General features: G+C 42.4%; 2 protein-coding genes across 9 annotated transcripts in view; one reads left to right on the forward strand and one right to left on the reverse strand.

The window, feature by feature from the left end:
• Positions 1-27,672, reverse strand: part of LOC148024862 (uncharacterized) — a 189,800-nt gene that overhangs the window by 52,936 nt on the left and 109,192 nt on the right. For 4 of the 8 annotated variants that reach the window (XR_015693369.1, XR_015693370.1, XR_015693365.1 and 1 more), the window contains exon 2: positions 10,326-10,485. The exons of the other annotated variants lie outside the window; for them this stretch is intronic. The gene's annotated coding sequence lies outside the window, so the exon portion shown is untranslated. The remainder of the gene's footprint in view (positions 1-10,325; positions 10,486-27,672) is intronic. 8 annotated transcript variants of the gene reach the window in all.
• Positions 1-27,672, forward strand: part of SHOC1 (shortage in chiasmata 1) — a 184,889-nt gene that overhangs the window by 51,577 nt on the left and 105,640 nt on the right. Inside the window, exon 4 of the mRNA XM_087694536.1 lies at positions 10,443-10,644. Within this exon, the coding sequence (XP_087550662.1) occupies positions 10,443-10,644 (202 nt within the window). The remainder of the gene's footprint in view (positions 1-10,442; positions 10,645-27,672) is intronic.

Raw genomic sequence — 27,672 nt, forward strand, 5'->3', positions numbered from 1 at the left:
AACTCTCTCGAACCGCTCCCCGTTTTAGGGTTTTTACTCTAAAAAAGTATTTTTTAGTGTGTTTTGGGGCTATTTAAGAGGGTAATCAGCAAGTAATGCATATTTTAGCTCAATAGTGCATACAATTGCAATATACACATTCTTGGATGTGGATCATAGAAACAGGGAACAGCCATTCCGGCGCATAGGAACGGATTAACGCGTTCCGGGAGGTCGGAGGCCAGGAAACGTCGGCGGAACGTTCCAGCCCGTTCCAAGTCCCGTTCCAACCGTTTCCTGTCCGTTCCAGGGCCGTTCCTTGTTTGGAACGGCCGTTCCAGCAATGTAAATTAATTTTTAAAAAAATTGTTTGTTGCCCGACTTCGCCTCTCCTCTCCCGCCTGTTGCGCCCGTCGCCTACCTGCTTCGCCTACTTCGCGTGGCCCGCTTGGCTTGCCTGCGTATCCCGCCAGCTCTCGCCTGTCGTGCCAGCTCCCACCTGTCTCGCTAGCTCCCGGCTGCTGCTCCCGCTTGCCCTGGCTGTCCCGCCTGCCCTTACTGCTGCTCCTGCTTGCCCCGCTTGTCCTACTTGCCTCGGTTGCTGCTCTCGCCTGCCCTGCCTATCCCGCTTGCTTCTCCCGCCTGCCCCGCCTGTCTCGCCTACCCCGGCTGTTGCTCTCGCCTATCCCCCCTACCTCGCCTGCTGCTTCCGCCTGCCCTGCCTGCCTCGCCTGCTGCTCCTGCGTGCCCTGCGTGCCCCACCTGCTTGCTCCTACTTGCCTCTCCCGCCTGCCTGGCCCTCGACTCCCGCCCGCGATCAGGTGAGGATTCTCGCATCGAGCATTGACCGAAGTGTTTCAATGTTCTCTACTCAGTACTGATTTTTGTTCTATAGGACCATTATCTCCCCCAAATTTGGGGCATTTTGGATCAGTTATCGGCAATTGCCCCAAAATTTGGGGATTTCTCAAGGATTGGGGCCCAAATTTGGCTGCAATATCCCCAAATTTGGGGCATTGGGATCCATCATCCCAGGATCTAAAAGAGCCCCCAAATTTGGGGCATTTTGAATCAATCATTGCCCCAAATTTGGGAGCTGAAAATGCGTCAAATTTTGGGGCATTTTCAGCAAGGGAATGCAGGCTAGAATGCCCCAAATTTGTGACATTTTGAATCAGTCATTGCCCCAAATTTGGGAGCTGAAAATACGTCAAATTTTGGGGCATTTTCAGCAAGGGAATGCAGGCTGGAATGCCCCAAATTTGTGGCATTTTCAGTAGAAGGAATGCATCCTGAAGTAACACCAAATTTCAGGCATTTTTGCAAACATTTAACACATGCATGTTGAAATTTTGGTGCAAATTTCTGCAATTTCATTGAACTTTACTAATTATTTGTCACTTTTATATAGATGGCAGCATTGACATCTATGGGATCTTCATCATCCTCAGCAGGTACTTCGTCAACAACTGGACGAAGTCGAAGCACTAGTTGGTCATGGTGGGATGAGATAGATGCAGGGGTGCCATTGAGAGGTGGAGGGGCTCGCCCTTGGAAATGCAAACTTTGCACTTATGCTCGCACTAGTGGGGCTGATAAAGTGAGAGCCCATCTTCTACATGAGGAGGGGAAAGAGGTGCATTTTTGCACTAATGTATCAATTGAGAAAAGGCAGGAGTTACTTGACCGCATAGCCACTTCTATGGGGAATTCACATGCCAGGAGGACGCCAAATATAGCAGTGGATCCAACAACCTAGACTCCAAGGCCAGCAGGGCATGGTGCTTCATGCAGAAGACCACCAGGATTAGTGGCTACACAACCTTTTCGTGGGCCATCAGCAGGTCGTGGTGTTAGACAAAGTTCATTGCATACTTCATGGGAACCAAAGAAAAAGGAGGAGACAGATGCAGCAGTGGCACGCTTTTTTTACCATGGCCATATTGCATTCAAATCAGCTAGGTCACCTTATTTTTTAAATATGGTGACAAAGATTGCAGAGTATGGACCCACATATAAGTCCCCTTCATCAGAAACTATCAGGACTACATTGCTTCAGAAGGAGAAAGCAGCCATAGAGATTGCAACAACAAATATTTGCAATCAATGGGAAGGAAATGGAGTGACATTGATAGCAGATGGATGGAGTGACACACACCATAGGTCCAAACATGGTGTTGTCGCATATTCTCGTGGGGATGTATACTTCATTGGTAGTCATGATGCTTCAGAGATTGGAAAGACTGCAGATGTATTGACATCCGAGTGGTGCGAGGTAGTGCAGGCTGTTGGGGCAGAAAATGTAGTGCAGTTTGTGACAGATGGTGAACCTACAAACAAGGCAGTAGGAAACATTTTAATGGCAATGTATCCACATATCACCTTTAGTCCATGCATGGCGCATTGCTTGAATAACTTGTTGAAGGATATTGGGGGCTTGCCATGGATTGCATCTCTTGTTGCGAAAGGCAACAAGATTATCACATTTATATGTAATCATCAATAGTTGCATGCTGAGTTTCGCAAAAGAAGTGACAAAGGACTTCTCAAATACTTGGATACACGATTTGCATATAACTTTCTTATGCTTGGTCGATTGCACTATTGCAAAGGTGCAATTAGGGAGCTATTTGCTAGTGATGAGTATGAAAATTGGACTAGGGCTGCCACTGCTACTGTTGTGTTATGTAATGCATGTCTCTGATAGAGATTTTTGGGATGAAGTGAATTGCACCAACCAAATGGTTGATCCTATTATGCACATGTTGAGGCTTGCAGATGGCATGGATCCATGCATTGGGAAGATCTATGAAGGTATGGATTGCATGATTGAGAGGTTGGAGAGTTTGGAACCAAATGCAGACAGGTATGAGCACATCAAGGAGTTATGTATTAGTAGATGGAATGAGTATGACTCTCCTATGCATGCTGCAGTATATGTGCTTGATCCTAAGTTTCAAGGAAAGATGCAAGAAAGAGACCTTGAGGTGGTCAAGGCTTGGAACACATTGCTTGCAAGGCTTTATCCTAGCCATGAAATGTAACGCAAAATTAAAAATCAGCTCTCTGTGTATCGGCAAACATTAGGGATGTTTGGTACAGAGGATGCACTAGAGGACAGGACAAATATTGGGGCTGCTTTATGGTGGGAGGACTACTGGGTAGAAGCTCCAGAGTTGCAGAGTTTGGCTATTCGTATTCTTAGCCAAACAGTTAGCTCTTCTTGTTTAGAGCAACTATGGAGCTCATTCAATCACATTCACTCAAAGAAGAGAAATCGTCTTGGTACAATGAAGACGAATGACCTAGTTTATGTGAGCTCCAATCTTCCCTTGCTAGCTCGTACATAAGTTGCAAAGGCTGATTCTTTTATACTTTGGGAAAAAGATGACGATGACGATGATGATGGTGATGGTGATGGTGATGGTGATGGTGATGGTGAGGATGTTGTTCAACAAGATGAGCATTCAGGCACAGTGGAGCCATCTTCCATGAATCAGAGCACTTAGCGGCTAGCCTTTTAGAAATCCCCAGTCTGCGTAACATGGATCTCTTCGATCTTTACACTGGACTTCGTAGGTATAATACTGCAATCAGAAGACTTTTTCTGCACTTTATCCTTCCCCTTGTCCTTGCGCTTCTCATTGCACAACTCATGACATTGTGGTCTGATATGGCCCTTTTTCCCACAGTGATGGCAAGTGACATTAGCGTTGCGCCAACGCGACTTATACGCGACTTTCCATGAGATTTGGACCGACCCTTCTGAGAGTCATGGCCACGGCCATTCCCACGGTCATTACTGTCATTCTTGCCTCTAACTATCAAAGCATGAGAAACACGAGAGGCATCCAAGTTCTTCCTGTTGATCTCTTCCTGCAGAAGAGCACTGTTGGAGATTCGACGCTTGGAAAGGGCTGAAGCAAGAGGAAGACCACCAATCATCACCCTCCAAATAAAGACCTTGCATTTGAAAGGTGTCTTGTTCAACCAGCCCTCCATCACAGTTACCTTCCACCATGACTGAGATTTACGCAATCCCCATATAGTATTAGCTTTAGTAACCTCAGCCATTGATGATCTTTAATTAGAAGATGATACACCTGGTTAGCTGAGGCCTTTTCCAAATTCAGCCGGCCTGCAAGGTCCCAGTCCTGCCACGGACGATCCGAAGCAAGGGCAGGAAAGGGTTGTCTGCTCTGGAGCACCATCAAAAGCTGTCCCCATAAATCACGGTACCCACGAGGGATCTTGAAAAACCTCTTGGCTGTACGAAACGATATCAACACATTGCGACTGGCAAGGGTGGCATCTGCAACTGAAGTTAAGCCCAAACATGCCATGCGGTTAAATTTTGGTCTGAGCTCATGTTTGCCTTCCCAAGAAAGTAATTGCGATGCTGTCAACAATTCCAGTCGAAAAGAGTCAGTAGCTAAGCGGTCCTTTGTTGGATGCCACTGAGCCTTCTGGAGAACCAATTTTCAGGAACATACCAAATGAGCAAGCAGGGATGATGAAGGACTAGAAAATCGAGAGTTTGCATTAAGCACATGCCACCAAGAGCTCCGAATTTGAGTATTACCATGCACAAGCCCGTGATTCTCAAGAAAATAACGGGCTATCAAGACCCACGGGTGATGATCCAAGCACATGGCACGAAAAAGAGACCAACGGAGTGCCAGCATATGAGTTTCGGCATCCAAAATAGCCCCACCACCCATGCGTTTGGGGGTATATGCATGCGACCAAGAGATCCATGAAATACTTGCATGTAAGGAGTCCTTCCATAACATGAAACGAATGCACTGCGTAAGAGCATTCAATGTAGTAGTAGTCCAAGGCAGTAATGTTAAGAAATATGTGAGCATTGGCAATATAATTGTCTGAGCCACTTTGAGGCGAACATGGAAAGGCCAAGCCTATGACTTCCAATACAGAAACTTAGTTGTTAGTTTCTGTGAAATCCACTCTAGTAGTTGCTTCGGCCGAACATCAACACCCAAAGGGTACCCAAGATGCCTGACAATGGAACCACCGGGAACAACCATTCCCTGGTAGTCCAATGACTACAAATCTGACTCCGTGCAACTGAGAATGGCTGATTTCAAAGCATTGATATGAAGACTAGAAGCATGACCAAAGAGAGTCCAAACATCTAATGCTTTGCGAAGATTATCATTGTCCGTACGCAAAATCATAAAGCTGTCATCAGCCAAGGATTGACTAATGAAGTGCTGTCCAAAAGGAAGAGACAATCCAGTCAACTGAGTAAAAGCTGCCATATGAGATAACATCGAAAGAACCGGATGAGTCGCAAGGGCAAAAAAGAGAGAACTCAAAGGGCAACCCTGTCTCGCAGAGCGTGCAAGGACAAATGGCTCGGTAACACCACCATTCAGCATAACTCGTGAAGAAGCCACAGCACTAATGGTGTAGATCAAACGAGACATCCGAGTACCAAAGCCCATAGTAGACATAAGTTCTGCAATGAAAGACCAGTCTAAATAATCAAAAGCTTTTTCCAGGTCCAATTGAATCAATACCACCTCCTGATTAGAGTGCCTTGCATAGTCAATAGCCATTTGCACATTTAAGACATTATGTAGAATGCTTCGACCCTTAATGAAACCATATTGAAGAGGATGCACAATGGCAGTAAGATGCTTATGGAGCCAATTCGCCATCACTTTGGAAAAGATTTTATACATAGAACCCATCAAAGAAATTGGTCGCCAATGTTTTAACATAGACGGCGAAGGAACTTTTGGAAGCAGTTTGATAAGTTCTTTCCATGAGGAAGGCATGAACCCCATTTCCCAAACCTGCTGAAACATAGCCGTCAATGGTTTCACCAGTCAGGTAGCAAAAGCCTCAAAGAATTCATTGGTGAGACCATCCCAACCGGGACTTTTATCCTTGGGCAAGTGTAACAAAACATCCATAACCTCCGCCTCACGAATATCTGTCTCCAAAGTAGTTTGCATGTCATGTGGAACCTGATTGCGGACCAAATCATAGAAAACTGAGCGGGCATGAGTAATTTGGTCAGAAGGTGAAGGAGTAAAACCAAGAAGGTCTAGAAAATAATTCCTACACATATTCACAATAGTATGAGGATCAATGACCTTTTGGCCTTCTGCATCCTGGAGTCTAGTCATATTCTCTCGAGCAGGAGATGCATGGAGAGCTCGAAAGAACTTATCTTGCAAATTCTCAGTCAAATTTTGCAATTTTGGCTGCTGATAAGATTTCAACTGAAACTCTTTAATAAGATCAGCCAAACGCATAGCCAATGGCAGCACAAATACATCATCTGGAGTCTCCACCATTAGAGAACGAACGAAATCCAGTAATTCCTCCGCTGCTTGTCGACGCCGCTGACAAAGAGAGGCATGATGGATCCCATACTGCCAAACAACCCGCTGCACATTAGAGAGTAATCATTCAAAAGAAGCATTGCCCTCAGAGGAGAAGTCCAATAAAAATCTATCAATCAATTGCTGCATATAACCTTGAAAGATTGAATGCTTTAAATAAGACGAGTTGAAACGCAAAGGGAGTCTATCCAGAAATTGCTTAAAAGATGCAATGGGTTGTATAAGCATCTCAAGTTATAGAGGAAAATGGTCAGACAAGGCATATTGCTGCAACACTTTCATTTTCAGCATCTCAGGAAGAAAAGCATCATCTTACATGATATACATGCGGTCCAATCGCGACCATGTAGTTGTATACTGCGTAGAATGAAAAGTAAACCCTGTAGAAGAGGGGTGTAGCCATGACCAGAGATCTTGCTTAAGTACGGCAAGAGCAAACACATTCCACACATGGCTTTTCGGAGCGTCCATCACCGAATGCTCTGATGTGGACTGTGGAGGATCAACACATATTAAAATCCCCCATAAAAAAACCCCATCTGCCAAGTGACAAGGAGGTCTGCAAATTATTCCAAAGATCCCGGCGAGATAAAGGGTCATTTGGAGCATAGAGCCCAAGTAACTATAAGATCTCTCCTTAAAATAAAACATCAATCACCACAAAACGACCATGTACACCATTTTTAATAAGAACAGGCTGATATTTCTCATGTACAATCATAAGCACACCAGAATAATGCATGGCATGTGTCCCTGCATAAAACAAGCGAAACCCATGGCAATCCACAACTTTTCTTGCTTCACCGTGACTCTTGTGCTCAACAGCACACAAGACATCCCATTGATTCTCATGCAATAAACTCCACATGGCATGTTGCTTATTGCGAGAACAAATGCCTCGCACATTCCACGTGGCTATCTTCATGTGTATTCAAAAAAGAAAATCAGGAACAAGGTAAAGCTTGCCTCGATTTAACCTTTTCTGCTAGAATGTCAAGGACTCCCTCATCCAAAAAATCAGCTAACATGGCAAAAGAGTTCTGACGGCCAGATTTAGAGGTAGGCGATGTATCCACTGTCTTGGGGATGGAACGGGGATAACGACAATCCCATGGGGTAATCACGTTACCTCTAGCATCAAAAGCCAACTTAGTAGGTGGGCCCTTCGGACCATCCGTATATACTTTTCTAGTGGGTTGATTGCGAGGAGCAGAAGAAACCATAGCATGAGTAGTGTGCTCTGAAGACAACATGTCTTTCCTGCGCATATAAGTACGCAAGGAATCTTGTGAAGCATTAGGCACAGTATCCGCCATGTCAGCATCAAACCTTTTACATTTTTTGGCACGTACATCTACCCAGTCATTGTCACGGGAATCCAAACCTGAAACATGTTGTTTGCCTTTATTCAAAACTTTAGGTGGCTGGGTCGTATCCTGCGACGGAGCATCAAGCACCATATTTTCCATGGGAGGCAAAATATGCTCAGCATCTGAAGTCAGTTGCTTCGCTGGACATTCGGCCATAAAATGCTTCAATTTTCCACACGAAAAACAATGCCCTGCAAAGTTACCCCATTTCAAATGAAAGTGCAAAGGATGCATGCCAGAGCAATTAAGACGTAACCAAGCAGGCCTTTTCCGAGCAGTGTCCCATAACTTACACAAACGGTTACGATTCGTGGCCCTTAGGCTCGGGGGAACCAAAACATTTCCCACAACGGCCATGGCATCCTTTAACAGTGGCCAATAGACAACCGGACAATTTTCCACTTCAACCCACACTGGGCATTCGCGTTGAAGCAAGTGTTGAAAATCTGCCATTGGGCGCCATGACACAACATGGACCAAACGGCAATCAAAGAACAATGGCAGTTTAGTCAGCAAATCGGCACGATGCTTCTCGGATTTCAACAGCACCTCATAAAAGACTCGGGGCCCAACAAAAATCTCTTCAACACACTCCCCTTGTAGTAGACTTTGCAGCCACTGGCGAATATAGGAAAGTACTGGGATCCTACCAGTGAAGAAGAGTATAACAGCAGGTTCATAAAACACTGAGAATGAGCGCAAAACATTTTTAGGATCCACAGTGGCTTCCAGAACATCTTCAGTTTCAGAGTCAGAAAACGCTTCATGATTATGTTGAACATAATCACCAAGCAGAGTGTTGGCAAATTCCAACAAATGCTCCCAGTCAACATCTTGAGAATCCATAGAATCAGAAGCAACCTGAGCATAAGAACGTTCCTGATGATCCATTGTATCTTCCAAAGTATGCTTGGTTCGTTTGCCCGCAGGCTGGAAGTCAGGACCAGGTGGCATTTCCTTTGTGCAAGGAACCATATCCTTTGGTTCCTCTATTTCAGAATCCGGACCAAGGGCTGCCACCGTTTGGTCAATAAAGGCCATGTCCAGACCAGCCATGTTGTATCACCACTTTAACAAGAGATCTGAAGCTACTTGCAGGGCGCTCTCTCTCTGTGTGCTATTTACAAATAGGTACAGATCAATAGTTTGCTGTCATCCTGTGTCATAGGTGTCTTCAGTCTACAGTCACTTTCACAATGACAGACCTGCTGCCACAGTCTGTCTGTACCCGCAGAATTCCAGTACTGCCTCGCTGAAGACCTCTCTCTCTCTCTCTCTATATATATATATATATATATATATATATATATATATATATATATATATATATATGAACAGAGTCAGCACAGCTGCTGTCACACAGAGTTGAAAACGAAACCCTAGAACAGTTCTGCAGCTGATTTCGAAACCCTAAAACAGGTCTGTACAGGAATTCGAAACCCTAAAACAGCAGCACAGATGAAAACGAAACCCTAAAACAGTTCTGCGCTCTCTCTCTCTCTCTCTCTCTCTCTCTCTCTCTCTGTGTTTGTGGCTGCCTCAGCTCTACACGCTGACGCAGAGCAGGATTGCGCAGGCGTTCAGGCCCCGACCTCTCTCTCTCTCTCTCTCTTTCCTTAAGTGTTGATTCTCTCTGTCTCTCTCATATATATATGCTGTTCCCTCCGTTCCCGTTCCCTACTTATGTATATATATATAAGTAGGGAACGGGAACGGAGGGAACAGTATATAAGTAGGGAACAGGAACGGAGGGAACAGCATATCTATATATAGATAGATAGATATATATATATATAGCGTTCCCCCCGTTCTGGGGGGTCCCATTCATATATATATATATATATATATATATATAGCGTTCCCCCCGTTCTGGGGGGTCCCATTCATATATATATATATATATATATATATATATATATATATATATATATATATATATATATATATATATATATAGCGTTCCCCCCGTTCTGGGGGGTCCCATTCCTGTTCCTGGTAACTATGATGTGGATACAAATAATCCTCATCCACATAGATGCCTGCTTTTGTATGACTAGAAAGACAAGCTGAGTGAGTAACAATCCAAAATGCCTGCTCTTGTATGACTAGAAAGACAAGCTGAGTGAGTAACAACCCAAAATACCTGGGAGTTACTTATTTGACTTGATGTCTTATTGATGTGCCTTGAAGACCAAGTGCAAGTGGGTGTTTGAACAAGAATATAAATCATCTTCTGAAGATTCTGGGTACTCGTTGTACGGCTCAGATGTAGATTTACAGTAGGTGGGCAGAGTGTGAACAATTCTTAAGGAGATTGTAACTGCTCGTTCTATGTTCCAGACATATCAACAACAAGATTTCAAGTGCATGTATAGTTACATTACTTGGGATGGGCATGTGCTTGGGTGCATATGCCACGCTAGATGATCACATGTGAGCGAGCCAAAAAGCTAAGAGGAGCTTTTTTGATTTGAAAGTTTCCCACTGTAACTTGAATCACGCTACACATGACCACTTTGAACAAGAGCATGGTTCTTGTTATCAAGGTTAAGAGATCAGTTCTGGCAGTATGAACAGATAATCAAAGCTGAATACTCACTTAAGTATGCTGCAGATAGATTGACACTGAATATTTGGTAACAGTACAGAAGCTCAGTTACTTTGGCATGATTCTGATTTCTGATAGACAAGTGCTTCTGTACTTCTGATCTTTCAGGTATCTGGTGAAATCATTCCCAATGGATCAGTTTACTTGTGTTCTGCATTACGGAAGTTCCATTTCCAATAGTCAATTCAATTGCATGGTAGGAACAGCAACTTGTGCTGCAGAATTCCACACCTTTAAACTCACATCAAAGCAGCCAGACATGCCAAAAGAAGGGAGTCTATTCAAGGTGGATGGTGAGACATTCCCACTGGTAGGTTTATATTGAAAGCAAGGGGCCATTCCAAAGTCATTGAGTTTCATTCGCATCTTCAGATATTTAAAGTTCATACTAAAAACAATGGGCCGTTTCAAAGTCATTGATTTTGGTTTACAATTTGTACAATTTGAAGTTTCAGGTGCCTCATGTTAGATGGTTTTCCATGTGAGTGGAGGGAACTCAGAACTGTAGAAAGAGCTGACATCCAAGAATCAGTACACTCATTGGTCAAGATATGGTTGTGACATATGATGACACTTGCTAAAGTAGCATGCCTTGCAAGTGACAAATACGTCCCTTCATCTGAAAAATCACATAATGGGGTCTCAATAGCACATCTTAGAGAATAGAAATATAGTACTAAATATGATGTGCAACTAGGTCTCTGATAAACTGGGACAAAGAGACTCTTGGCATGGAGTACAAATAAAGCATGTTCCATCCCATATTCTTTGTCAGTGAATTGCATTGGTAATTGACAAACCTCCTATGGTCCATAGTACATTACACTCTTTGATTATTGCATTGGGTGTAGTGCCCTCATTCTCATGCACTCTTTTCATTGTCAATTGTACTCTTAGCTGAGCTTCGATCTCTGTGCATCCTCTCACCTCTCACATTTGATATCAGAGCTGGCCTTTAGTTCAGCTGAGCTCTTGGCCACCACCAGCTGAGTTGCCACTAGCAGTGTCAACAACCCACAGCCACAGGTGGCATTCAGCCCCACTAGCGGCATCAGGTCCGTCACTAGTAGTTCTGCTTTGCCCCAAGTGCCACTAGCCTTCGGCTCATTGCACCCGGTCCTGTAGCTGCCCACCAGTCTGTTTGCTTAGTTCATTGGCCTATGCCCGCCAGCCGCCTATGGTTCCTCCTACCTGTGCTAGCAGTGCCCTGCCTATCTTGTGCGCCGCTAGGTCTTGTCCACCTCTATTAGCACCCGCCACCTGAGCCTGTCCGCTTGACTGCGCCTCCAGTGGTCTTGTGTGCCGCCACCACAGGCGTCTGCCAGCCTTGGTCTGCCACCACAGCTCCTTGCAGCTCCACCTCCAGCTTGACCACTGAGCACCACCTGCAGTTAATAGCTCTGTTGACCTTTGCCACCATCGAACTGCCCATCACAACTTAGCTCAGATTTGATTTACTAGAAGGGGCTTTTGTCCAGGCAATGTATCTTTGTTCTTGCAAGTGTTTGGGACAGATAGAACAATGGGGTGGATGTTATAGCCTCTGAGTAGGCTTTTATGGCAAGGCAAAAGGGCAAGGGAAACCAAGCTAAAAATGCTCTGCAGAGCTCTGGGAATTCAGGTACTTCACAGAGCAGCAAGAAAGAGGGGGCACACAAGCCAAGAAGGACAAGGGTCGGAGATAAAGAACACATGACTTTGGTTTTGACTAGTACTTTATGTCATGGGTTATGTGAGTTAGATGCTTATTTAGTTGATCAGTCAGTCTATCTAGTGCCTACTCTCACTCCTACTATGTCACAGGTAGAGTTATGACATACTTGCATGGGGCATGTTAACTATGGCAGCTTGATGCTTATGCAGTGTATATAGATGCTTGATGGCTTACCTCTCTTGGAGAGACCTCTTGAGCATATATGTGAGGGATGCATTTTGGGAAAAATGCGTCGGTTTTCATTTCCTCATGATGTTGCTTTTAGAGCAATTGCTAGATTACAAATTGTGCATTCAGATGTATATGGCCATATGCGGACGAAGTCATTGGGTGACTGTTACTATTTTGTCACTTTCATTGATGACTTTACTCGTTTTTGCTATGTCTACTCTTTGATGAAAAAGTCAGACGTGTATGATGCATTTTTTGCTTTTGTAGCACTTGCTGAAAATCAATTTGGTTGTAGGCTTAATACTCTCCACTTAGAGCAAGGGGGGGAATAGATGTCTTCCATGCTGAATAAATTTTTGAAGGAGAAAGGCATTGTCCATCAGTACACTATTGTTTATACTCCACAATAGAATGGGGTTGTAGAGAGGAAGAATCGGTCACTCATGGAGATGGCCAAATGTATGTTGAAAGCAAAGAGTTTGCCCCATAGTTTTTGGATGGAAGCAGTTATGTGTGCTTGCCATGTTTTGAACAAATGCCCTACCAAGCATTAAAGAATGTCACGTCTTTTGAGACTTGGAACAACTGGAAACCTTCTGTTGGACATTTTCGTACTTTTGGGTATCTTGCTTATGCTCACATTCCCAAGGTACTAAGAAAGAAATTGGACAACAAGGCTGCTAAATGCATTTTTGTGGGGTACTGTAGTGAGAGCAAAGGATATAGATTATATGATTTTGTTTCTTATAAGGTATTTGTCAGTAGAGATGTGATTTTTGGTGAAAAATCAGAATTTTTCCTTACTGGTGTTAATAGATATCAGGCTGCCAATGATGTGTTTGAAGGGCTGCTGCCCATTTCTTTTGGTGATATAGCTGGAGCTTCAACAAGTGAACATAATGTTTAGCTATGGCTGATGTGAATATTCAGCAAGATGCTGAATTTGAGGTTGAGTAGGAGCTTGTGCATAGTCAAGAAGCTAGGCCAATGCCTAGATGGTACTTGCAGACTATGAAAGATAGTCATTTGGATGCTCCTATTGTTGGTCGTACTAGAAGACAAGCTCATATGCATGATGGTGCAAATACAATGGAGTTTGTTATGGCAGCATATACACTTGATTTAATGAGGAGCCTGAATGTTTTGAGGATGCACAACATAGTGTGCATTGGATGGCAATAATGCAAGCTGAGTTTGATTCTATCATAAAGAGTCAAACATGGGATTTAATGACCTTGCTTGTTGGAAAGAAAGTCATTGGTACAAAGTGGATCTATAAGCTGAAAATGAATGCGGATGGATCCATTGACAAATGTAAGGCTAGGCTTGTGGCCAAAGGCTAGGCTCAAAAGAAAGGCATTGACTATGAGGAGACATTTACTCCTACATCCCACATGACTACCATTTCGTCTATGGTTGCTTTGGTTGCCCATTATGGATGGATTGTACACCAGCTTGATATTAAGATTGCATTTTTACATGGGGAACTTCAAGAATAAGTGTATGTAGAGCAGCTCATTGGTTTTGCAATTGAGAGATTTGGACACTTAGTGTGCAAGTTGAAAAGGCTTTGTATGGTTTGAAGCAAGCTCCTTGAGCTTGGTATGCAAAAATAGATGCCTCTTTACTTGCCAAGGATTCATTAACAGCTCATTAGAGTCTACACTTAACATATGTAAAGAGGGGGCATATATCTTTATGTTGATGTTTTTTTGCTCATAGAGACACATGCTGATTAGATTTTAGTATTCAAACAGAATTTGCAGCAAACTTTTGAGATACCAAACTTAAGGCCTTTGCACCATTATTTAGGCATTCAGTTCATTCATGATGCTAGAGGCATTGGATTGTCACAGTTGAGGTACATTGGTAGACTTCTTGAGAGGTTTGGCTTATAGGATTGCAAGCCAGTTTGTACATGAATGGAGATTGGACTTCAGCTGTCCTTGCATGATGATAGTGATTTGTTTGATATCCATACGTATGCTCGAGGAGTTTGATGTCTCATTTACTTATACAACACAAGGCCAGACATTCAGATTGCAGTTTCAGTCCTAAGCAGATCTATGCACCAGCTACGCATGTCACATTGGCAAGCTGTGAAGCGTGTTTTTCATTACTTGCAGGGTATTAGAACTCTTGGATTGCTTTATGCCAAGGGGGGACCATTGCAACTATATGTTTACTATGATTTAGATTGGGTTGGTGATTTTGATTCACGTCACTCTACGAGTGGTAATTGTTTCTTTCTTGGCTCATCTTGCATCTCTTGGCTTAGCAAGAAACAATCCACTGTGAAGCTGAATACAAGGCAGCTTTCACTACCACAATCGAATGTGTATGGTTGAGAGGTTTGCTTGTTGATCTTGATGTATCTCTCATGGAGCCTATTCCTTTGTTTATTGATAGTTAGAGTGGCATTGCAGTGGCATGGAACCTAGTGTTTCATGCGCGCACGAAACACATAGAGATCCACTATCAATTTGTCAGAGAGAGGCTACATATAGGTGATATTAGCCTTGTCTACTATCGTATCATCAGTAATGTGGTAGACATCTTTATCAAAGCTCTGACAAATTTGAAGCATTCCGCAACGCTTTAAGTTTGATCTCCTTTGGTGGATGATCTTTGTACATTAATCACTCTTCACTCCAGGGGGTTTTGTTGGGTTTGACTCACGCGTACATTCACAGAGGAGTGGTGTTGATTCTCCGTAGAACAGTAGGGCACTTTTTACTCTTCTTACGAGAGGTTTATTTCCCTAGATTTATTCTCTTTTATTTTATGTGCCTATGTCACACAGTTTGGACACTTATCGTATTTCACACCTTTTTGGGTGTGAACACCCTTTAGCAACCCTAAGGTTTAAGGGTTGTACTTTGTACTTGCACATTACACTCTTTGATTATTACATTGGGAGTAGTATTCTCATTCTCGCACACTCTCTTCACTGTCAATTGTACTCTCAGCTGAGCTTCGATCTTTGTGTATCCTCTCACCTCTCACATAACATACAAGAGTCGCAAGTGAACTATCTACATAGCAAATAAACTTAAGAAACTGTAGTATGCCAAGAAACCATGTTGCTACTTCCATATACCCATATTGATGGGATTGTTGGTTATATCTCTCAAGGAGAAGATAGAGGAGCTCCACTAGTTGGCACTTGGATACCTCTCCTACTATATGCATATGGCATTGTATAGATAGTTAAGTCTCCACAAGTATTATAGACTTTTGGATGTATTACACTCTTATACATTGGACAGTGGGTTTTCAGTGAACCTTGTGTCGGGATCTAAAGCGGGTTTCGCATTGGCTGTGACGGCTCTAGCTGGGCTCTTAAACACACCAAAGGATCCCACATGGCCTAGCGGCTAGGAGCATCTAGGTGCTGTAAATGATTCTTCTAATTGTTGTGCTTATAGATACAATTTTGGATTGTAGTTCAACTAATTATCCCTCTCGACTCCAAGCAAGGGAGTTTTCCACACGTACGTGACTATCTCACCTCATATCACATACACAATATGAGGCTACGCTAAAGCAATCTCCATGTTGTGGAACCCATATAAACATTGCACAAATATATATTTATTATCCCATAACATCGAGATCTATCTAATCATTTAATTCTTCTCAAAATCTCGCTTTTTGCAGTTTTACTCAATTTTACTCATATAAACACCTTTTAAAAACCATACCATTCAAGATTTTTTATTTTTAGCTCTCCCTCTCCTCTTAATTGTGATGATTTTGAAGCTTTTAAGCTTCTTAAGCTCTTAATTAGCAAATAACTGGTTTAGTTCTTGCGTGTTTGCACTGTTGATAAGTGGTATTTAAAAAACAGGAGGGGCAAATGAGCTTGGATTCGAGATCTGAAGGTATTGCCACGTTCTTGGCGTCGTTTTCTACTGAGTTGGCCTCTTGAACGCTATTTCCGGCCTCTGGATCACCTAGCTACTTTGTAACGCTAAAGTTGCACCTCTTCAAATGGGCCATCTAATGAACTTTGGTTGAAGAATGGATGCTTCCAACGCATTTCAAGCCACTTGCTTTTGCTTAGAAAATTTTGGCCTCTCTTTATTTTTACTGTAAATGTTGTTGGGTAATTCACTCACGCCTCATTTACGCTTACGCTCACATCGGAGTGTTGGTGATCAGTAGGACACTGGGGCACTTTTTACTCTCGGCAGGAGAGGTTTTTTCCCCCAGACTTATGGTATTATTTCGTATGTGCTTATGACACACACTTATGGGCACTTACCGTGTTCGGGTATGAACACCCCCCTACAACCCTAAGGTTTAAGGGTTATACCTTGTACTTTAAGTTTACACTCTTTAAGTCTATCGCATTGGGTGTCGTGCTTCACTCTCTACTGTCTACTGGTTTTCTGTGTTGAGCTTCGATCTTGTCCTCCCTCACATTTGGTATCAGAGCATTGGCTCTGTTCAGCTGAGGCTTAGTTCTGCTTAGCCTCTGGGAGCTTCTGGCTCTTTCAACACAACCTGCAGCAGCTTGACCAGTGCCCCAACAGTCTTCAGCTGCCCGTGTTTGTCGCAAACATAGCCCTTGAGCCGTTTGTTCGCCATCTGCCACGGTGCCATCTGACACGACAGTTCAATTTGCCCCCCCTCCCCTCGTCAGACGTATGTAAGTCATTGCGCTTATCAACAATCAACAGTTGTCCTGTCAACAGTCACCTTGCCTCGACTAATGCCCACCCGCTTGGACTCTGCCATAGGCGCGCCCGCCTGACGCCTCCTGTTCACCTGTCGTCTGTGCCTTTGCCTTGCCCTGTTTCGTCCGCTTGCCCGACGTCCCGCCAGTTGTTGCACGCTCCGCCCATCAGTCACGTCGCTTGACACCTGACTGACACGACCGCCTATCAAACTGTCTCGCCACGTCAGTCTCGCAGATAGCCCGTTTGAAGCGCCAGCCAACCCGCTTGACATCTGCCTACCAGTCAACCCATAATTTTTTTGGTAAATTTTTTAAAAATTTTAATTTCAGCATAAATTTATGGAAGCACGGGTTTCCAGGGCACAAACACAGAATTCAAGAAACGTGTCGGGGACACATTAAATGCAATTTCTGGACACATTCATCAAAATTTTTGGGGCTGTTATATTTTTTGGGAACATTGGCATACGCACTGCAGTTACAGTCACTGACAGACTGTTTTGACAAACCCGAGGCAAGAAATTTTGGGATTTTACTGGTACAGTGTTGCTGAACACCAATTGCACGTTGGATTGCGTGCATAACGTACAGTTTTGGCAGAGTGCACCTCTGTACACTAATTGCAGAAAGTCATTTCTTGCAATTTTCGAAAGTTTTCAGATTTTCAGTGTAGTCCTGCTTCGACATTGCTCTTTTGCATCTTTCTTTGGTAACTGAAAATCATGGCAAATCAGGGAGGAGATGTTTTTACCTATGTATCCAAGGAGGATAGATTGGATGGAAATAACTATTCACATTGGTCCTTCATGTTGAAGAATGTACTTGTGGCAAAAAATCTTTGGGATTATGTCAGTGGAGAAGAAGCTCGACGTGGAGTTGTGGCTCCAGATACTCCTCCAGGAGGACGTGGACCACGGGCACGTTAGCTTGCTCCACTTCAGCCACATCCCCAAAGAACAACAGCTCAAAAAGCATGGGATACACGGGATGCACAAGCTTTGTCGTTGATTGCATTGGCATTTCAGCGGTCAATCATCCCCCACATTCGTTCAGCAGCTTCTTCACGAGAAGCTTGGCTAACTTTGGAGCAGATGTCTGCAGGCAAGAATGAGACTCGCATCTCTTTCTTAAAGAAAGAGCTAGAGACATTGAAAATGGATGAAGGTGATTCTATTCAAGATCACTTGAATAAAATTCAGGATTTGCGAGAGCAACTCGTGAATGTTGATGAGTACTATTCGGATGCACAGATGATATCTACCACTTTGAACTCATTTACCTCCTTCGTACTTGGCTTTCCATACGGCCTTAAACCTCACTATGAGGATTGCCGCGCAGCCAATTACTTTTCTTGATTTAGTCAGTTTGCTTTTAGAGGAGGAGTAAACAAGAAGAAATAGTGGTGTGGATGCTATAGCCTCTGAGCAGGCTTTTATGGCTAGATAGAAGGGCAAAGGCAGCCAAGTGAAGAAATCTCCCCAGAGTTCTGGGACTTCTGGCACATCACAGGCAAACAAAAAACAAGGGGGCATGTAAGCCAAAAAGGGCAAATGCCATTATTGCAAGAAGCTAGGCCACTACATCACTGAGTGTTGAAAGCTCATTGCCAAAGAGAAGAAAAAGCAGTCAGGAATGTTTGTTTTTGATGCTTCTTCCACTGCTACTGAGTCTGCGTCCTATGTTGCAGACAAGGACTATTGTTTTTACACATGCAGTTATGACACTTCTTGGGCAGATCGAGCATTCAACTCTACTGAGGACGCATGCACTTGGTTTTTTGACAATGGTGCTTCTAGGCATATTACATCTCGCATAGATTTATTTGCATCTGTTCATGCAGCTCGAGTTGGCAAGTCTGTACAATGTGCCAACAATGCATCATACCTTGTTAGAGGTATTGGGGAGATTGTGCTCATAGCCATTGATGGCTCTATTCTCTGCCTACCGGATGCTTTATTTGTGCCATACATAAAGAAGAATTTGCTCTCTATTCCTTCTTTGGCACGTTGTGGATTACAGGTTACATTTGATGATGATAGATGCATGGTGAGAGACAAAGAACACATGACTTTGGTCTTGACAGGCACTTTATGTCATGGGTTATACGAGTTGGATGGTCTTTCAGTTGATCAGTCAGCGTATTTGATATCCACTCTTACTCCTGCTATGATACAGACAGAGTTATGGCATGCTAGGATGGGGCATGTGAACTTTGGCAGCTTGATGCTCTTACAGCGTACGCAGATGCTAGATGGACTATCTCTATTAGAGAGATCTCTCGAGCACTTATGCAAAGGATGTATTTTGGGAAAAATGCATCGTTTTTCGTTTCCCCGTGATGTTGCTTTTCGAGCAACAACCAGGTTGCAGTTAGTGTATTCAGATGTATGTGGGTCTATGCAAACAAAGTCATTGGGAGGATGTTACTATTTTGTGACTTTTTTTTGATGACTTTACTCGATTTTGCTAGGTCTATTCTTTGGTCAAAAAGTCAGAAGTGTATGGTGTATTCTTAGCTTTTATTGCACTTGTTGAAAACCAATCTGGTTGTAAAATTAAGACTCTCCGTTCGGACCGAGGGGGGGAATACATGTCCTCTATGCTGAATTCCTTTTTGAAGCAGAAGGGCATTGTCCATTAGTACACTACTGCTTATACTCCACAGTAGAATGGGGTTGCAGAGAGAAAGAATCGGTCACTCATGGAGATGGCCACATGTATGCTGAAGGCAAAGAGCTTGCCTCACAAATTCTTGATGGAAGCTGTCATGTGTGCTTGCCATGTTTTGAACAGATGCTCCACCAAAGCTTTGAAGAAAATTATACCCTTTGAGGCTTGGAACAGTCGGAAACCCTCTGTTGGACACTTTCGTACCTTTGGGTGCCTTGCATATGCACACATTCCAAAGGTACTCACAAAAAAGTTGGATAATAATTCTATTAAATGCATTTTTGTGGGATATAGCAGTGAGAGCAAAGGCTATAGACTCTATGATCCTGTTTCTAAAAAGGTGTTTGTTAGTAGGGATGTACTATTTGATGAAAAATCAGAATTGTCCCTGGCAGGTTTGGACACATATCAGGCTGGCCGTGATGTATTTGAAGGGCTGCTTTCCATTACATTTGGTGATTTAGGTGGAGTTTCAACAAGTGAACTCAATGCTCAGCCAGCTGCTCCGTTGGAGAATGCAGAAAATCAGCCATTGGCTGATGTGAATATTTGGCAAAGTGATGAAACTGAAATTCAGCAAGAGAGCTTATGCACAGTCAGGAGGTAAGACAAATGCCTAGATGGTATTTACAGACTATGAAAGATAGTCATTTGGATGTACCCATGGATGATCGTACTAGCAAGCAAGCTCGTATGCATGATACTACACATACCATGGAGTTTGTTATGGCAGCAAGCACCCTTGATGATGAGGAATCTGAATGTTTTGAGGATGCACAACAGAGTGTGTATTGGATAGTAGCAATGCAAGCTGAATTGGATTCTATCACTAAGAATCAAACATGGGATTTGGTGTCTTTGCCATTTGGGAAGAAAGCCATTAGAACAAAATGGGTCTACAAGCTGAAACGGAATGCAGATGGATCCATTGACAAATACAAGGCAAGGCTTGTAGCTAAAGGCTATGCACAAAAGAAAGGCATTGACTATGAGGAGAGATTTGCTTCCCGCATGACAACTATTAGGTCTATGGTTGCTTTGGCTGCTCATTATGGATGGATTGTGCATCGGTTGGATATTAAAACTGCATTTTTACATGGGGAACTTCATGAGGAAGTATATGTACAGCAGCCCATTGGTTTTGCAGTTGAGGTCTTGGAACACTTGGTTTGCAAGCTGAAAAAAGCTTTGTATGGTTTGAAACAAGCTCCTAGAGCTTGGTATGCAAAGATAGATGCTTTCTTGCTTAGCCAAGGGTTCATAAATAGCTCATCTAAGTCTTTTACGTATGTAAAGAGGGGGGATCCATGCTGATCATTTGTGTTTATATTGATGATCTCTTGCTTACATGGACTCATACTGATCAGATTTCAACATTTAAACAAAATTTGTAGGAAACTTTTGACATGTCAGACTTGGGGTCTTTGCATTATTACTTGGGTATTCAATTTATACATGATGCTAGAGGTATTGGGTTATCATAGTCAAGATACATTGGTAAACTTCTTGAGAGGTTTGGCTTATAGGATTGCAAGCCAGTTTGTACACCAATGGAACTTGGACTTAAACTGTCATTACATAATGACAGTGATTTGTTTGATATACACACATATGCTCCAGTAGTTGGATGTCTTATTTACTTATGCAACACTAGGCCGGACATACAATTTGCAGTTTTAGCCTTGAGCAGCTATATATATTAGCTATGCATGTCACATTGGCAAGCAGTTAAGCGTGTCTTTCGTTACTTGCACGGTACTAGATCTCTTGGATTGCTTTATGCCAGGGGAGGACCGCTTCAATCACATGCTTATATGATTCTGATTGGGCTGGTGATTATGATTCATGTCACCCCACTAGTGGCAATTGTTTCCTTCTTGGCTCGTCTTGTATATCTTGGCTTAGTAAGAAACAATCCATTGTTGCCACTTCGTCATGTGAAGCTGAATACAAGGCAGCTTTCACTACCACAGTTGAATGCGTATGGATTAGATGCTTGCTTGTTGATTTGGATGTATCTGTTACGGTGCCTACTTCTTTGTTTATTGACAGTCAGAGTGCCATTGCTGTGACATGGTGATATCAGCCTTGTCTATTGAGCTACCACCAGTAATGTGGCAGACATCTTCACCAAAGCTCTTCCTCGTGAAAAATTTGAAGCATTTTGCCATGCTTTAAATTTGATCTCCTTTGGTGGCGGATGATCCTTGTATTCTTGATCACTCTTTACTCCAGGGGCGTTTGTTGGGTATTTCACTCACGTCTCACTTATGCCTACACTCATATCGGAGTGTCGGTGATCAGTAGGACACTCAGACACTTTTTACTCTCAGTAGGAGAGGTTTTTTTCCCCAGACTTATGGTATTATTTCGTATGTGCTTATGACACACTTACGGGCACTTATCGTGTTCGGATGTGAGCATCCCCCTACAACCCTAAGGTTTAAGGGATAACCTTGTACTTTAAGTTTATACTCTTTCAGTCTATCGCATTGGGTGTCGTGCTTCACTCTCTACTGTCTACTAGTTTTCTGTGTTGAGCTTCGATCATGTTCTCTCTCACAAATGTTTCGTTTTTTACTTTAATTTTGGTGTCTAGTCGCACCTCTCATTGGTGACCATGGGGTAGGGCGAATCAGGCCATCGAACCCACGGATTTATTTGCACGGAAATAAAAAATAGTGAGCATCAAGCTGCTTTTAATAATATACACAACATAACACAGAACACAGCTCTCACCCTACCCCTTGACAAAGATCAATGCATGAATTTCATAAGGAATAGGCTAAGCATAATCTGACAAAGAGATCAAGAGCTAGTTGCTAACCAACTGTTTCAACCCAAGCCGGCCGAAAAATTTATCAAAGAGGTTATCCTAAGTGGTGGTTTGACCTGTCTACTAAACATAGGACAGTTGTACCGGAAACGTCTACTGGTCGAGTATTCCTATAGCCTAGTCCACTTGAGTTCATATATTTTCTCATTTTTCGCATTCTCTATTTTTCATTATTTAGTACTCGGATGTGTAAAAAGGACGGACTTGAGTGTATTGTGACCCAAGGAGAACAGAGCATTGGCCTTAGGTCAGGTCGTGTCTCGGTACCTAAGAACCTACCTAGCTCTCATGAGGCGACACTAAATTTTTTTTTCCCGCTCGCTTTTATTTTTATTCCAACCATCCTTATTTTCTTTTGGCGAGATGCTATCCCTAGGACGGCAAGGTATAATCCCCGGGTTTGATTCGGTCTCGAGGAATCTACTAGGTTTTCGCAAGGCGATGAACATCTGCTCTTTTGATTTTTTTGTTAATATTTTTATTTCAAAGGTTAGAATCGCTTTTTACACCTCTGTGTAGTGTGTATTTCAAACACATTTATCATTAAAAAAAAAAATTTGTCAGGCTTTCCTAGTTGCCTCATAACTAGCAGGAATTCCTAGAATTAGCTTCCTAGTAAGCCAAGAGAATAGGGTAATAGGTCACTAGGGTTTTCCTTTAAGACAAATCTTTGTATCTCGACAATGTCTTCGCAAGAGGTGGATAACTGCTCAAACCTCCCTAGCATATCTAACCTAATCTTGGGACTTCATGCCTTGATTGTTGGTTTCTAACAAAGAAAGAAACATCCCCAAATACACATACACATTCTACTTAAGGGAAAAGAACTCGAAAATGAAAGACACCACTTGGACTGGCCACAAGAAGCTTCTACATAGCACTATCAATCGGACACATGGCTCTCTTGGCCTAACGAAATGTAACATTTATATCCAAAATAATTAACTCTCATAAATCAATATAGCTTATACTACATTCCCCCTTGGAGTGGTATTGGACATATAACAAGATGCTCCATTCTAAGGACAAAATAAGGCTTCTAGCTTTAAACTAGGTTGATTAAATTATGACCTATACTTCTTGCATATACAAGAAGAGGCATACGTATAATATGTTGTCTAATGAATCTATGGGTACAGGATAATAATGGTAGATAGGTCTCAGCTACTTTTTACATTACCAAAACTTGCCACCATCTGCCATATAAAGTATGTTTAGATAAGAGTCTCCATAATTGACTAGTTCTCATATCATCATTAAGAGATATATTCGAGTCAAGACCATAGTTTAAAAAGAGATATTCTTCATAAGTATAATTCACTAATGAATCGATAAACTGGTTCTAGCATCGTGGAACAAGTTGAAGAGACACTCTCTTAAACTCGGTGATCAGGTCTATAGCAGTGCAATAATACATAAGAAGGATGGGATTGCGTACCGTGTACATCCCATTTAGTTGATTCAATATCAATTGGGAATCCCCCTCTACTAATAATTAGCGAATACTATCTCTCTTAGCAACATTCAGTCCCATTATCAATGCTTTATATTCCGCCATATTGTTAGTAAATCCTACCCCACCCCAAGGTAGGTAGTTAATTTTATTGTGACTACCCTGATGCTCCCTTTCTTATTGGGACCTTTGGGGGCTCCATCAAAATACAATATATAGGCCCATAAAGAGTTTACATAGCCGGCTATTGTCAATGCCTGTATTCGTATCTATGATAATCAAAGTTCAGCATATTTAGAGGGTGAACTAAAGGCTCCATCCCACCGTTAAAACCTATAGGGATACTTGTCAGGATACTCGACCAATGATGGCAGAAGAGCTTAATTTCCCGGACAAATATTTTGTCTTCTTGCTCCATCACCTTATATCCTTTGCTCTACCAAACAAGCCTTTCCTAATAGTATCATTGTTCCAGGTATGGGTGCTCCAAATAGGGGATTAGCTGTCCCATCAACCGGTTTTAACCTCTCTTGCAGGTTTCAAATCAACATGGCACAAATGTGCAAGGGCATTGTGACATTAATGTGATATTAAAAGGGATATTTAATGTCACATTAAGGTCATAAGTGTGAAATGTGACATTAAAAGGGATATTTAATGTTACATTAAGGTAAATTTAGGGGAACATGCACGAGAGTGACCGTCCGGGCTCTTGGGCGCCCGAACGGGGTCAAGGGGAGCCTAGAGAGTAAGGGAGTCCAGGAATAGTAGGACTCCAGCAAGTTGACGGCTGGCAAAGAGATAAGATTGAGGGCCAGCACTTATCTAGGCGTGGCTGGGAGGTGAAGAACACTCGTGCTTCCATGAGATTCAAGAAAATGGGTTCCTGAAATCTAACATTTTGTGCCCGTAATCTAACATTGGTATCAGAGCCTATGTTTCTGATCAAACAAGAATCTGGGAGGTCGTCAGTCAAGAAACGGGCCATCAGTTAGAAGTGTTCTGTTCCATCGCGTGAGAAAGCGTGTCGTCTACCCTGTCCCGTCGCGTGCAGTACTTCCGCCCAAGAAAATCGTCACGCGATCTGACGGATTATTTCTGTCCTGCACCGTCGCATAAGAGAACGCGCCATTACTTCTTCCGTCCGTCGCGTGAGAATCGACGGATCGTGAGGAAAACGGAGGAGACTTATCACATTAGTAATGTAGCGCCACGTCACGTAAGTGACCTTTAATACTGGTCTAACGTTACGGGGACCTGCGACAGGGCAGAAACGGGCAGAGAAAAAAAAAATAATAATAAAAAACGTGGGTCGCGAGGACCAGGCGAGCAGCCACCAGTATTCGTGAGGACCAGGCGAGCAGCCACCAGCATCCGCGAGGACCAGGAGTGGAGTCGCCAGCATTCGCGAGGACGAACCAGCTCAAATGTGAAGCTGTCAGCAGCCACGAGAAACAGATGTATTAGACTGCTGTTGATGGATAGGACTGCTCCTGAGGCGGATAAGACTGCGATTGCTGGGAGACAGGCTGAAAACTTTATATACAACTGAAGCCACAGCCTGCCATTAAAAATCAGGGAAGTATTTTATCTTGTATGCAAATTTCTTATTTTTGCTTTCCAATTCCAGTGTATTAATGGCAGAAAAAGGGAAAGAAAGGGGAATGGAAAGCTCTAGTTCCGGGGATCAACCTATGGTAGATCCCCATGAACCAGACATACAAGAAGAACAATGGGAAGAATTTTTTGCCACGAGAGAGCAATTTGATGATCTTTCTGCTCGTGTGCAAACTCAAGGGGTTCAAATGGAGTTTTTAACTCAAACACTAACTGAAATAAAATCTCAGTTAACTTTATTGTTGGAAAAGACAAAAATAAGATAGAAATCTCGGATGTCCCATCTTCATCGAAAGATTTAGATGTGACTATGCGAGATCCTAAGGAACCCCAAACCTACCATAAATTGAGGGATAATCCGGTTTTAAAGGATATGAAACCACCTCAATTTTACGGGGAGGAAAAAGATAGGAATAAAGATACAATCTTTAATTTCCTCCAGAAATGGGAAGATTTACATAAATTAAAAAACACCCCACCACATCTCCAAGCATTGGAGGCCAGTTTAACTTTGGGGCCCAAAGCATATAAGTGGTGGCGAACCTTAAAGGAGGCGAATAAAATACCTGAAACTTGGGCTCAATTTGAATCCGTATTTTTAAAAGAATTTCTTCCTGAAAATGAAATGGAAAGAAATTGGGAAGATTGGGATTATGTCAGACAAAAGGGACGACCCCTACTGACATATTTGGAGGAATATCGTGAGATAATCCTCAAACTGGAAGGAATTGATGAATTCCAAAAAACTAGAGGATTCATTAGGGGACTGGATAAAGCCTGTAAAAAGGAAGTAAAACGGAGTTTACCTAAGACGCTTGAAGAGGCAATTAAATTTGCATTAATTTATGAAGATAGTACGCGTCCAGGTACACTCACCAGTTTCACTGATATGGAGCCCAAGTCTAAGGAATTAGAAACCTCAAAATTTGTGGGCAAATTTAAAAGAAAAATGCCATTTTTCAAAGGTAAAAAACAACCTTTTGAAAAGAAACCATATATGAGGCCAAAGCTAAGTCCTGATGACTTTGATAAGGCCAAAAAACAAAAATTGTGTTTTAATTGCCTATCCCCTAACCATGCTGCTTGGAATTGCCCTCAAAAGAAAAAGGGGGAAGACAAAGAAAAGGACAAGGGCAAGGGAAAAGAAAAACAAATCCATGTAGTGCAGACCTTAGAATTAAAGGGCCATGAAAAGTATAAATCTTTAGAGGTCTTGCACATGGATGTACAACATAAGTGTTGTATGTCAACTTCTTTGTGGCAGCCTACCTTTGGGCCACATGATTTACTTAGAGTACATGGATTGATAGCTGGAAAACGGGTTAGAGTCATGATTGGTGACTCTGCCACACATAATTTTATAAATTATGCACTTGTCAAAAAATTAAAACTTCCCCAACAAAACAGTGAGCATCAATACGTTGTGCGTATGATGCAAGGCCAAGACAATAAAATATGGGATACAATGGTATCCAATTTGGAAATCGAGATTCAAGGATATAAAGATAAGCTTGATTTCCAAATAATGAACATGGAAAGAGCTGACATTGCTCTAGGGAGGGAGTGGCTATGGGGATTGGAACCATCCTTAAAACGTAGCTATCACCATAATACACTGGAATTTGAAAGGGATGGTAAGACTTTTGTCATTCAAGGTGAACATGAAGTATCTGATAATCCTTTGCTGTGTTCTACTGAAGTTCAGAAGCTGATAAAGAAGGAAGTTTGTGAGGTATATATGCTATGGTCTCTTCCTGTACAGAGTACTTTTACTTTCTGTAATATAAAGCAACAATTTTCTTATGTTTGCGAATTGAATGTAAATAATGAATTGAACAGTTTGTTAGATGATTTTAAAGATGTGTTTCCTTCTGATTTACCTAGTGGCCTTCCACCAGATAGGGGTGAAATAAATCACCCAATTGATATAAATAAGGACACACACCCAATTTCAAAACCACCATATAGGCTAAGTGAAACACAGCATCAAGAAGTTGAAAGACAAATTAAGGATTACCTGGATAAAGGGTTTATTCAACCCAGTAATTCACCTTGGGCTTCACCAATTTTATTGGTAAAGAAAAAAGATGGTTCTATGCGACTTTGTGTTGACTATAGAGCACTTAATAAAATAACGGTGGAGAATAAATTTCCTATGCCCAGAATGGAAGATCTTTTTGATCAATTGCAAGG

The sequence above is a fragment of the Lygodium microphyllum genome, chromosome 15, assembly GCF_053477565.2.
Source record: "Lygodium microphyllum isolate KBCC chromosome 15, Lygodium_microphyllum_v1.1.10, whole genome shotgun sequence".
In the NCBI taxonomy this organism is placed as follows: domain Eukaryota; kingdom Viridiplantae; phylum Streptophyta; class Polypodiopsida; order Schizaeales; family Lygodiaceae; genus Lygodium; species Lygodium microphyllum.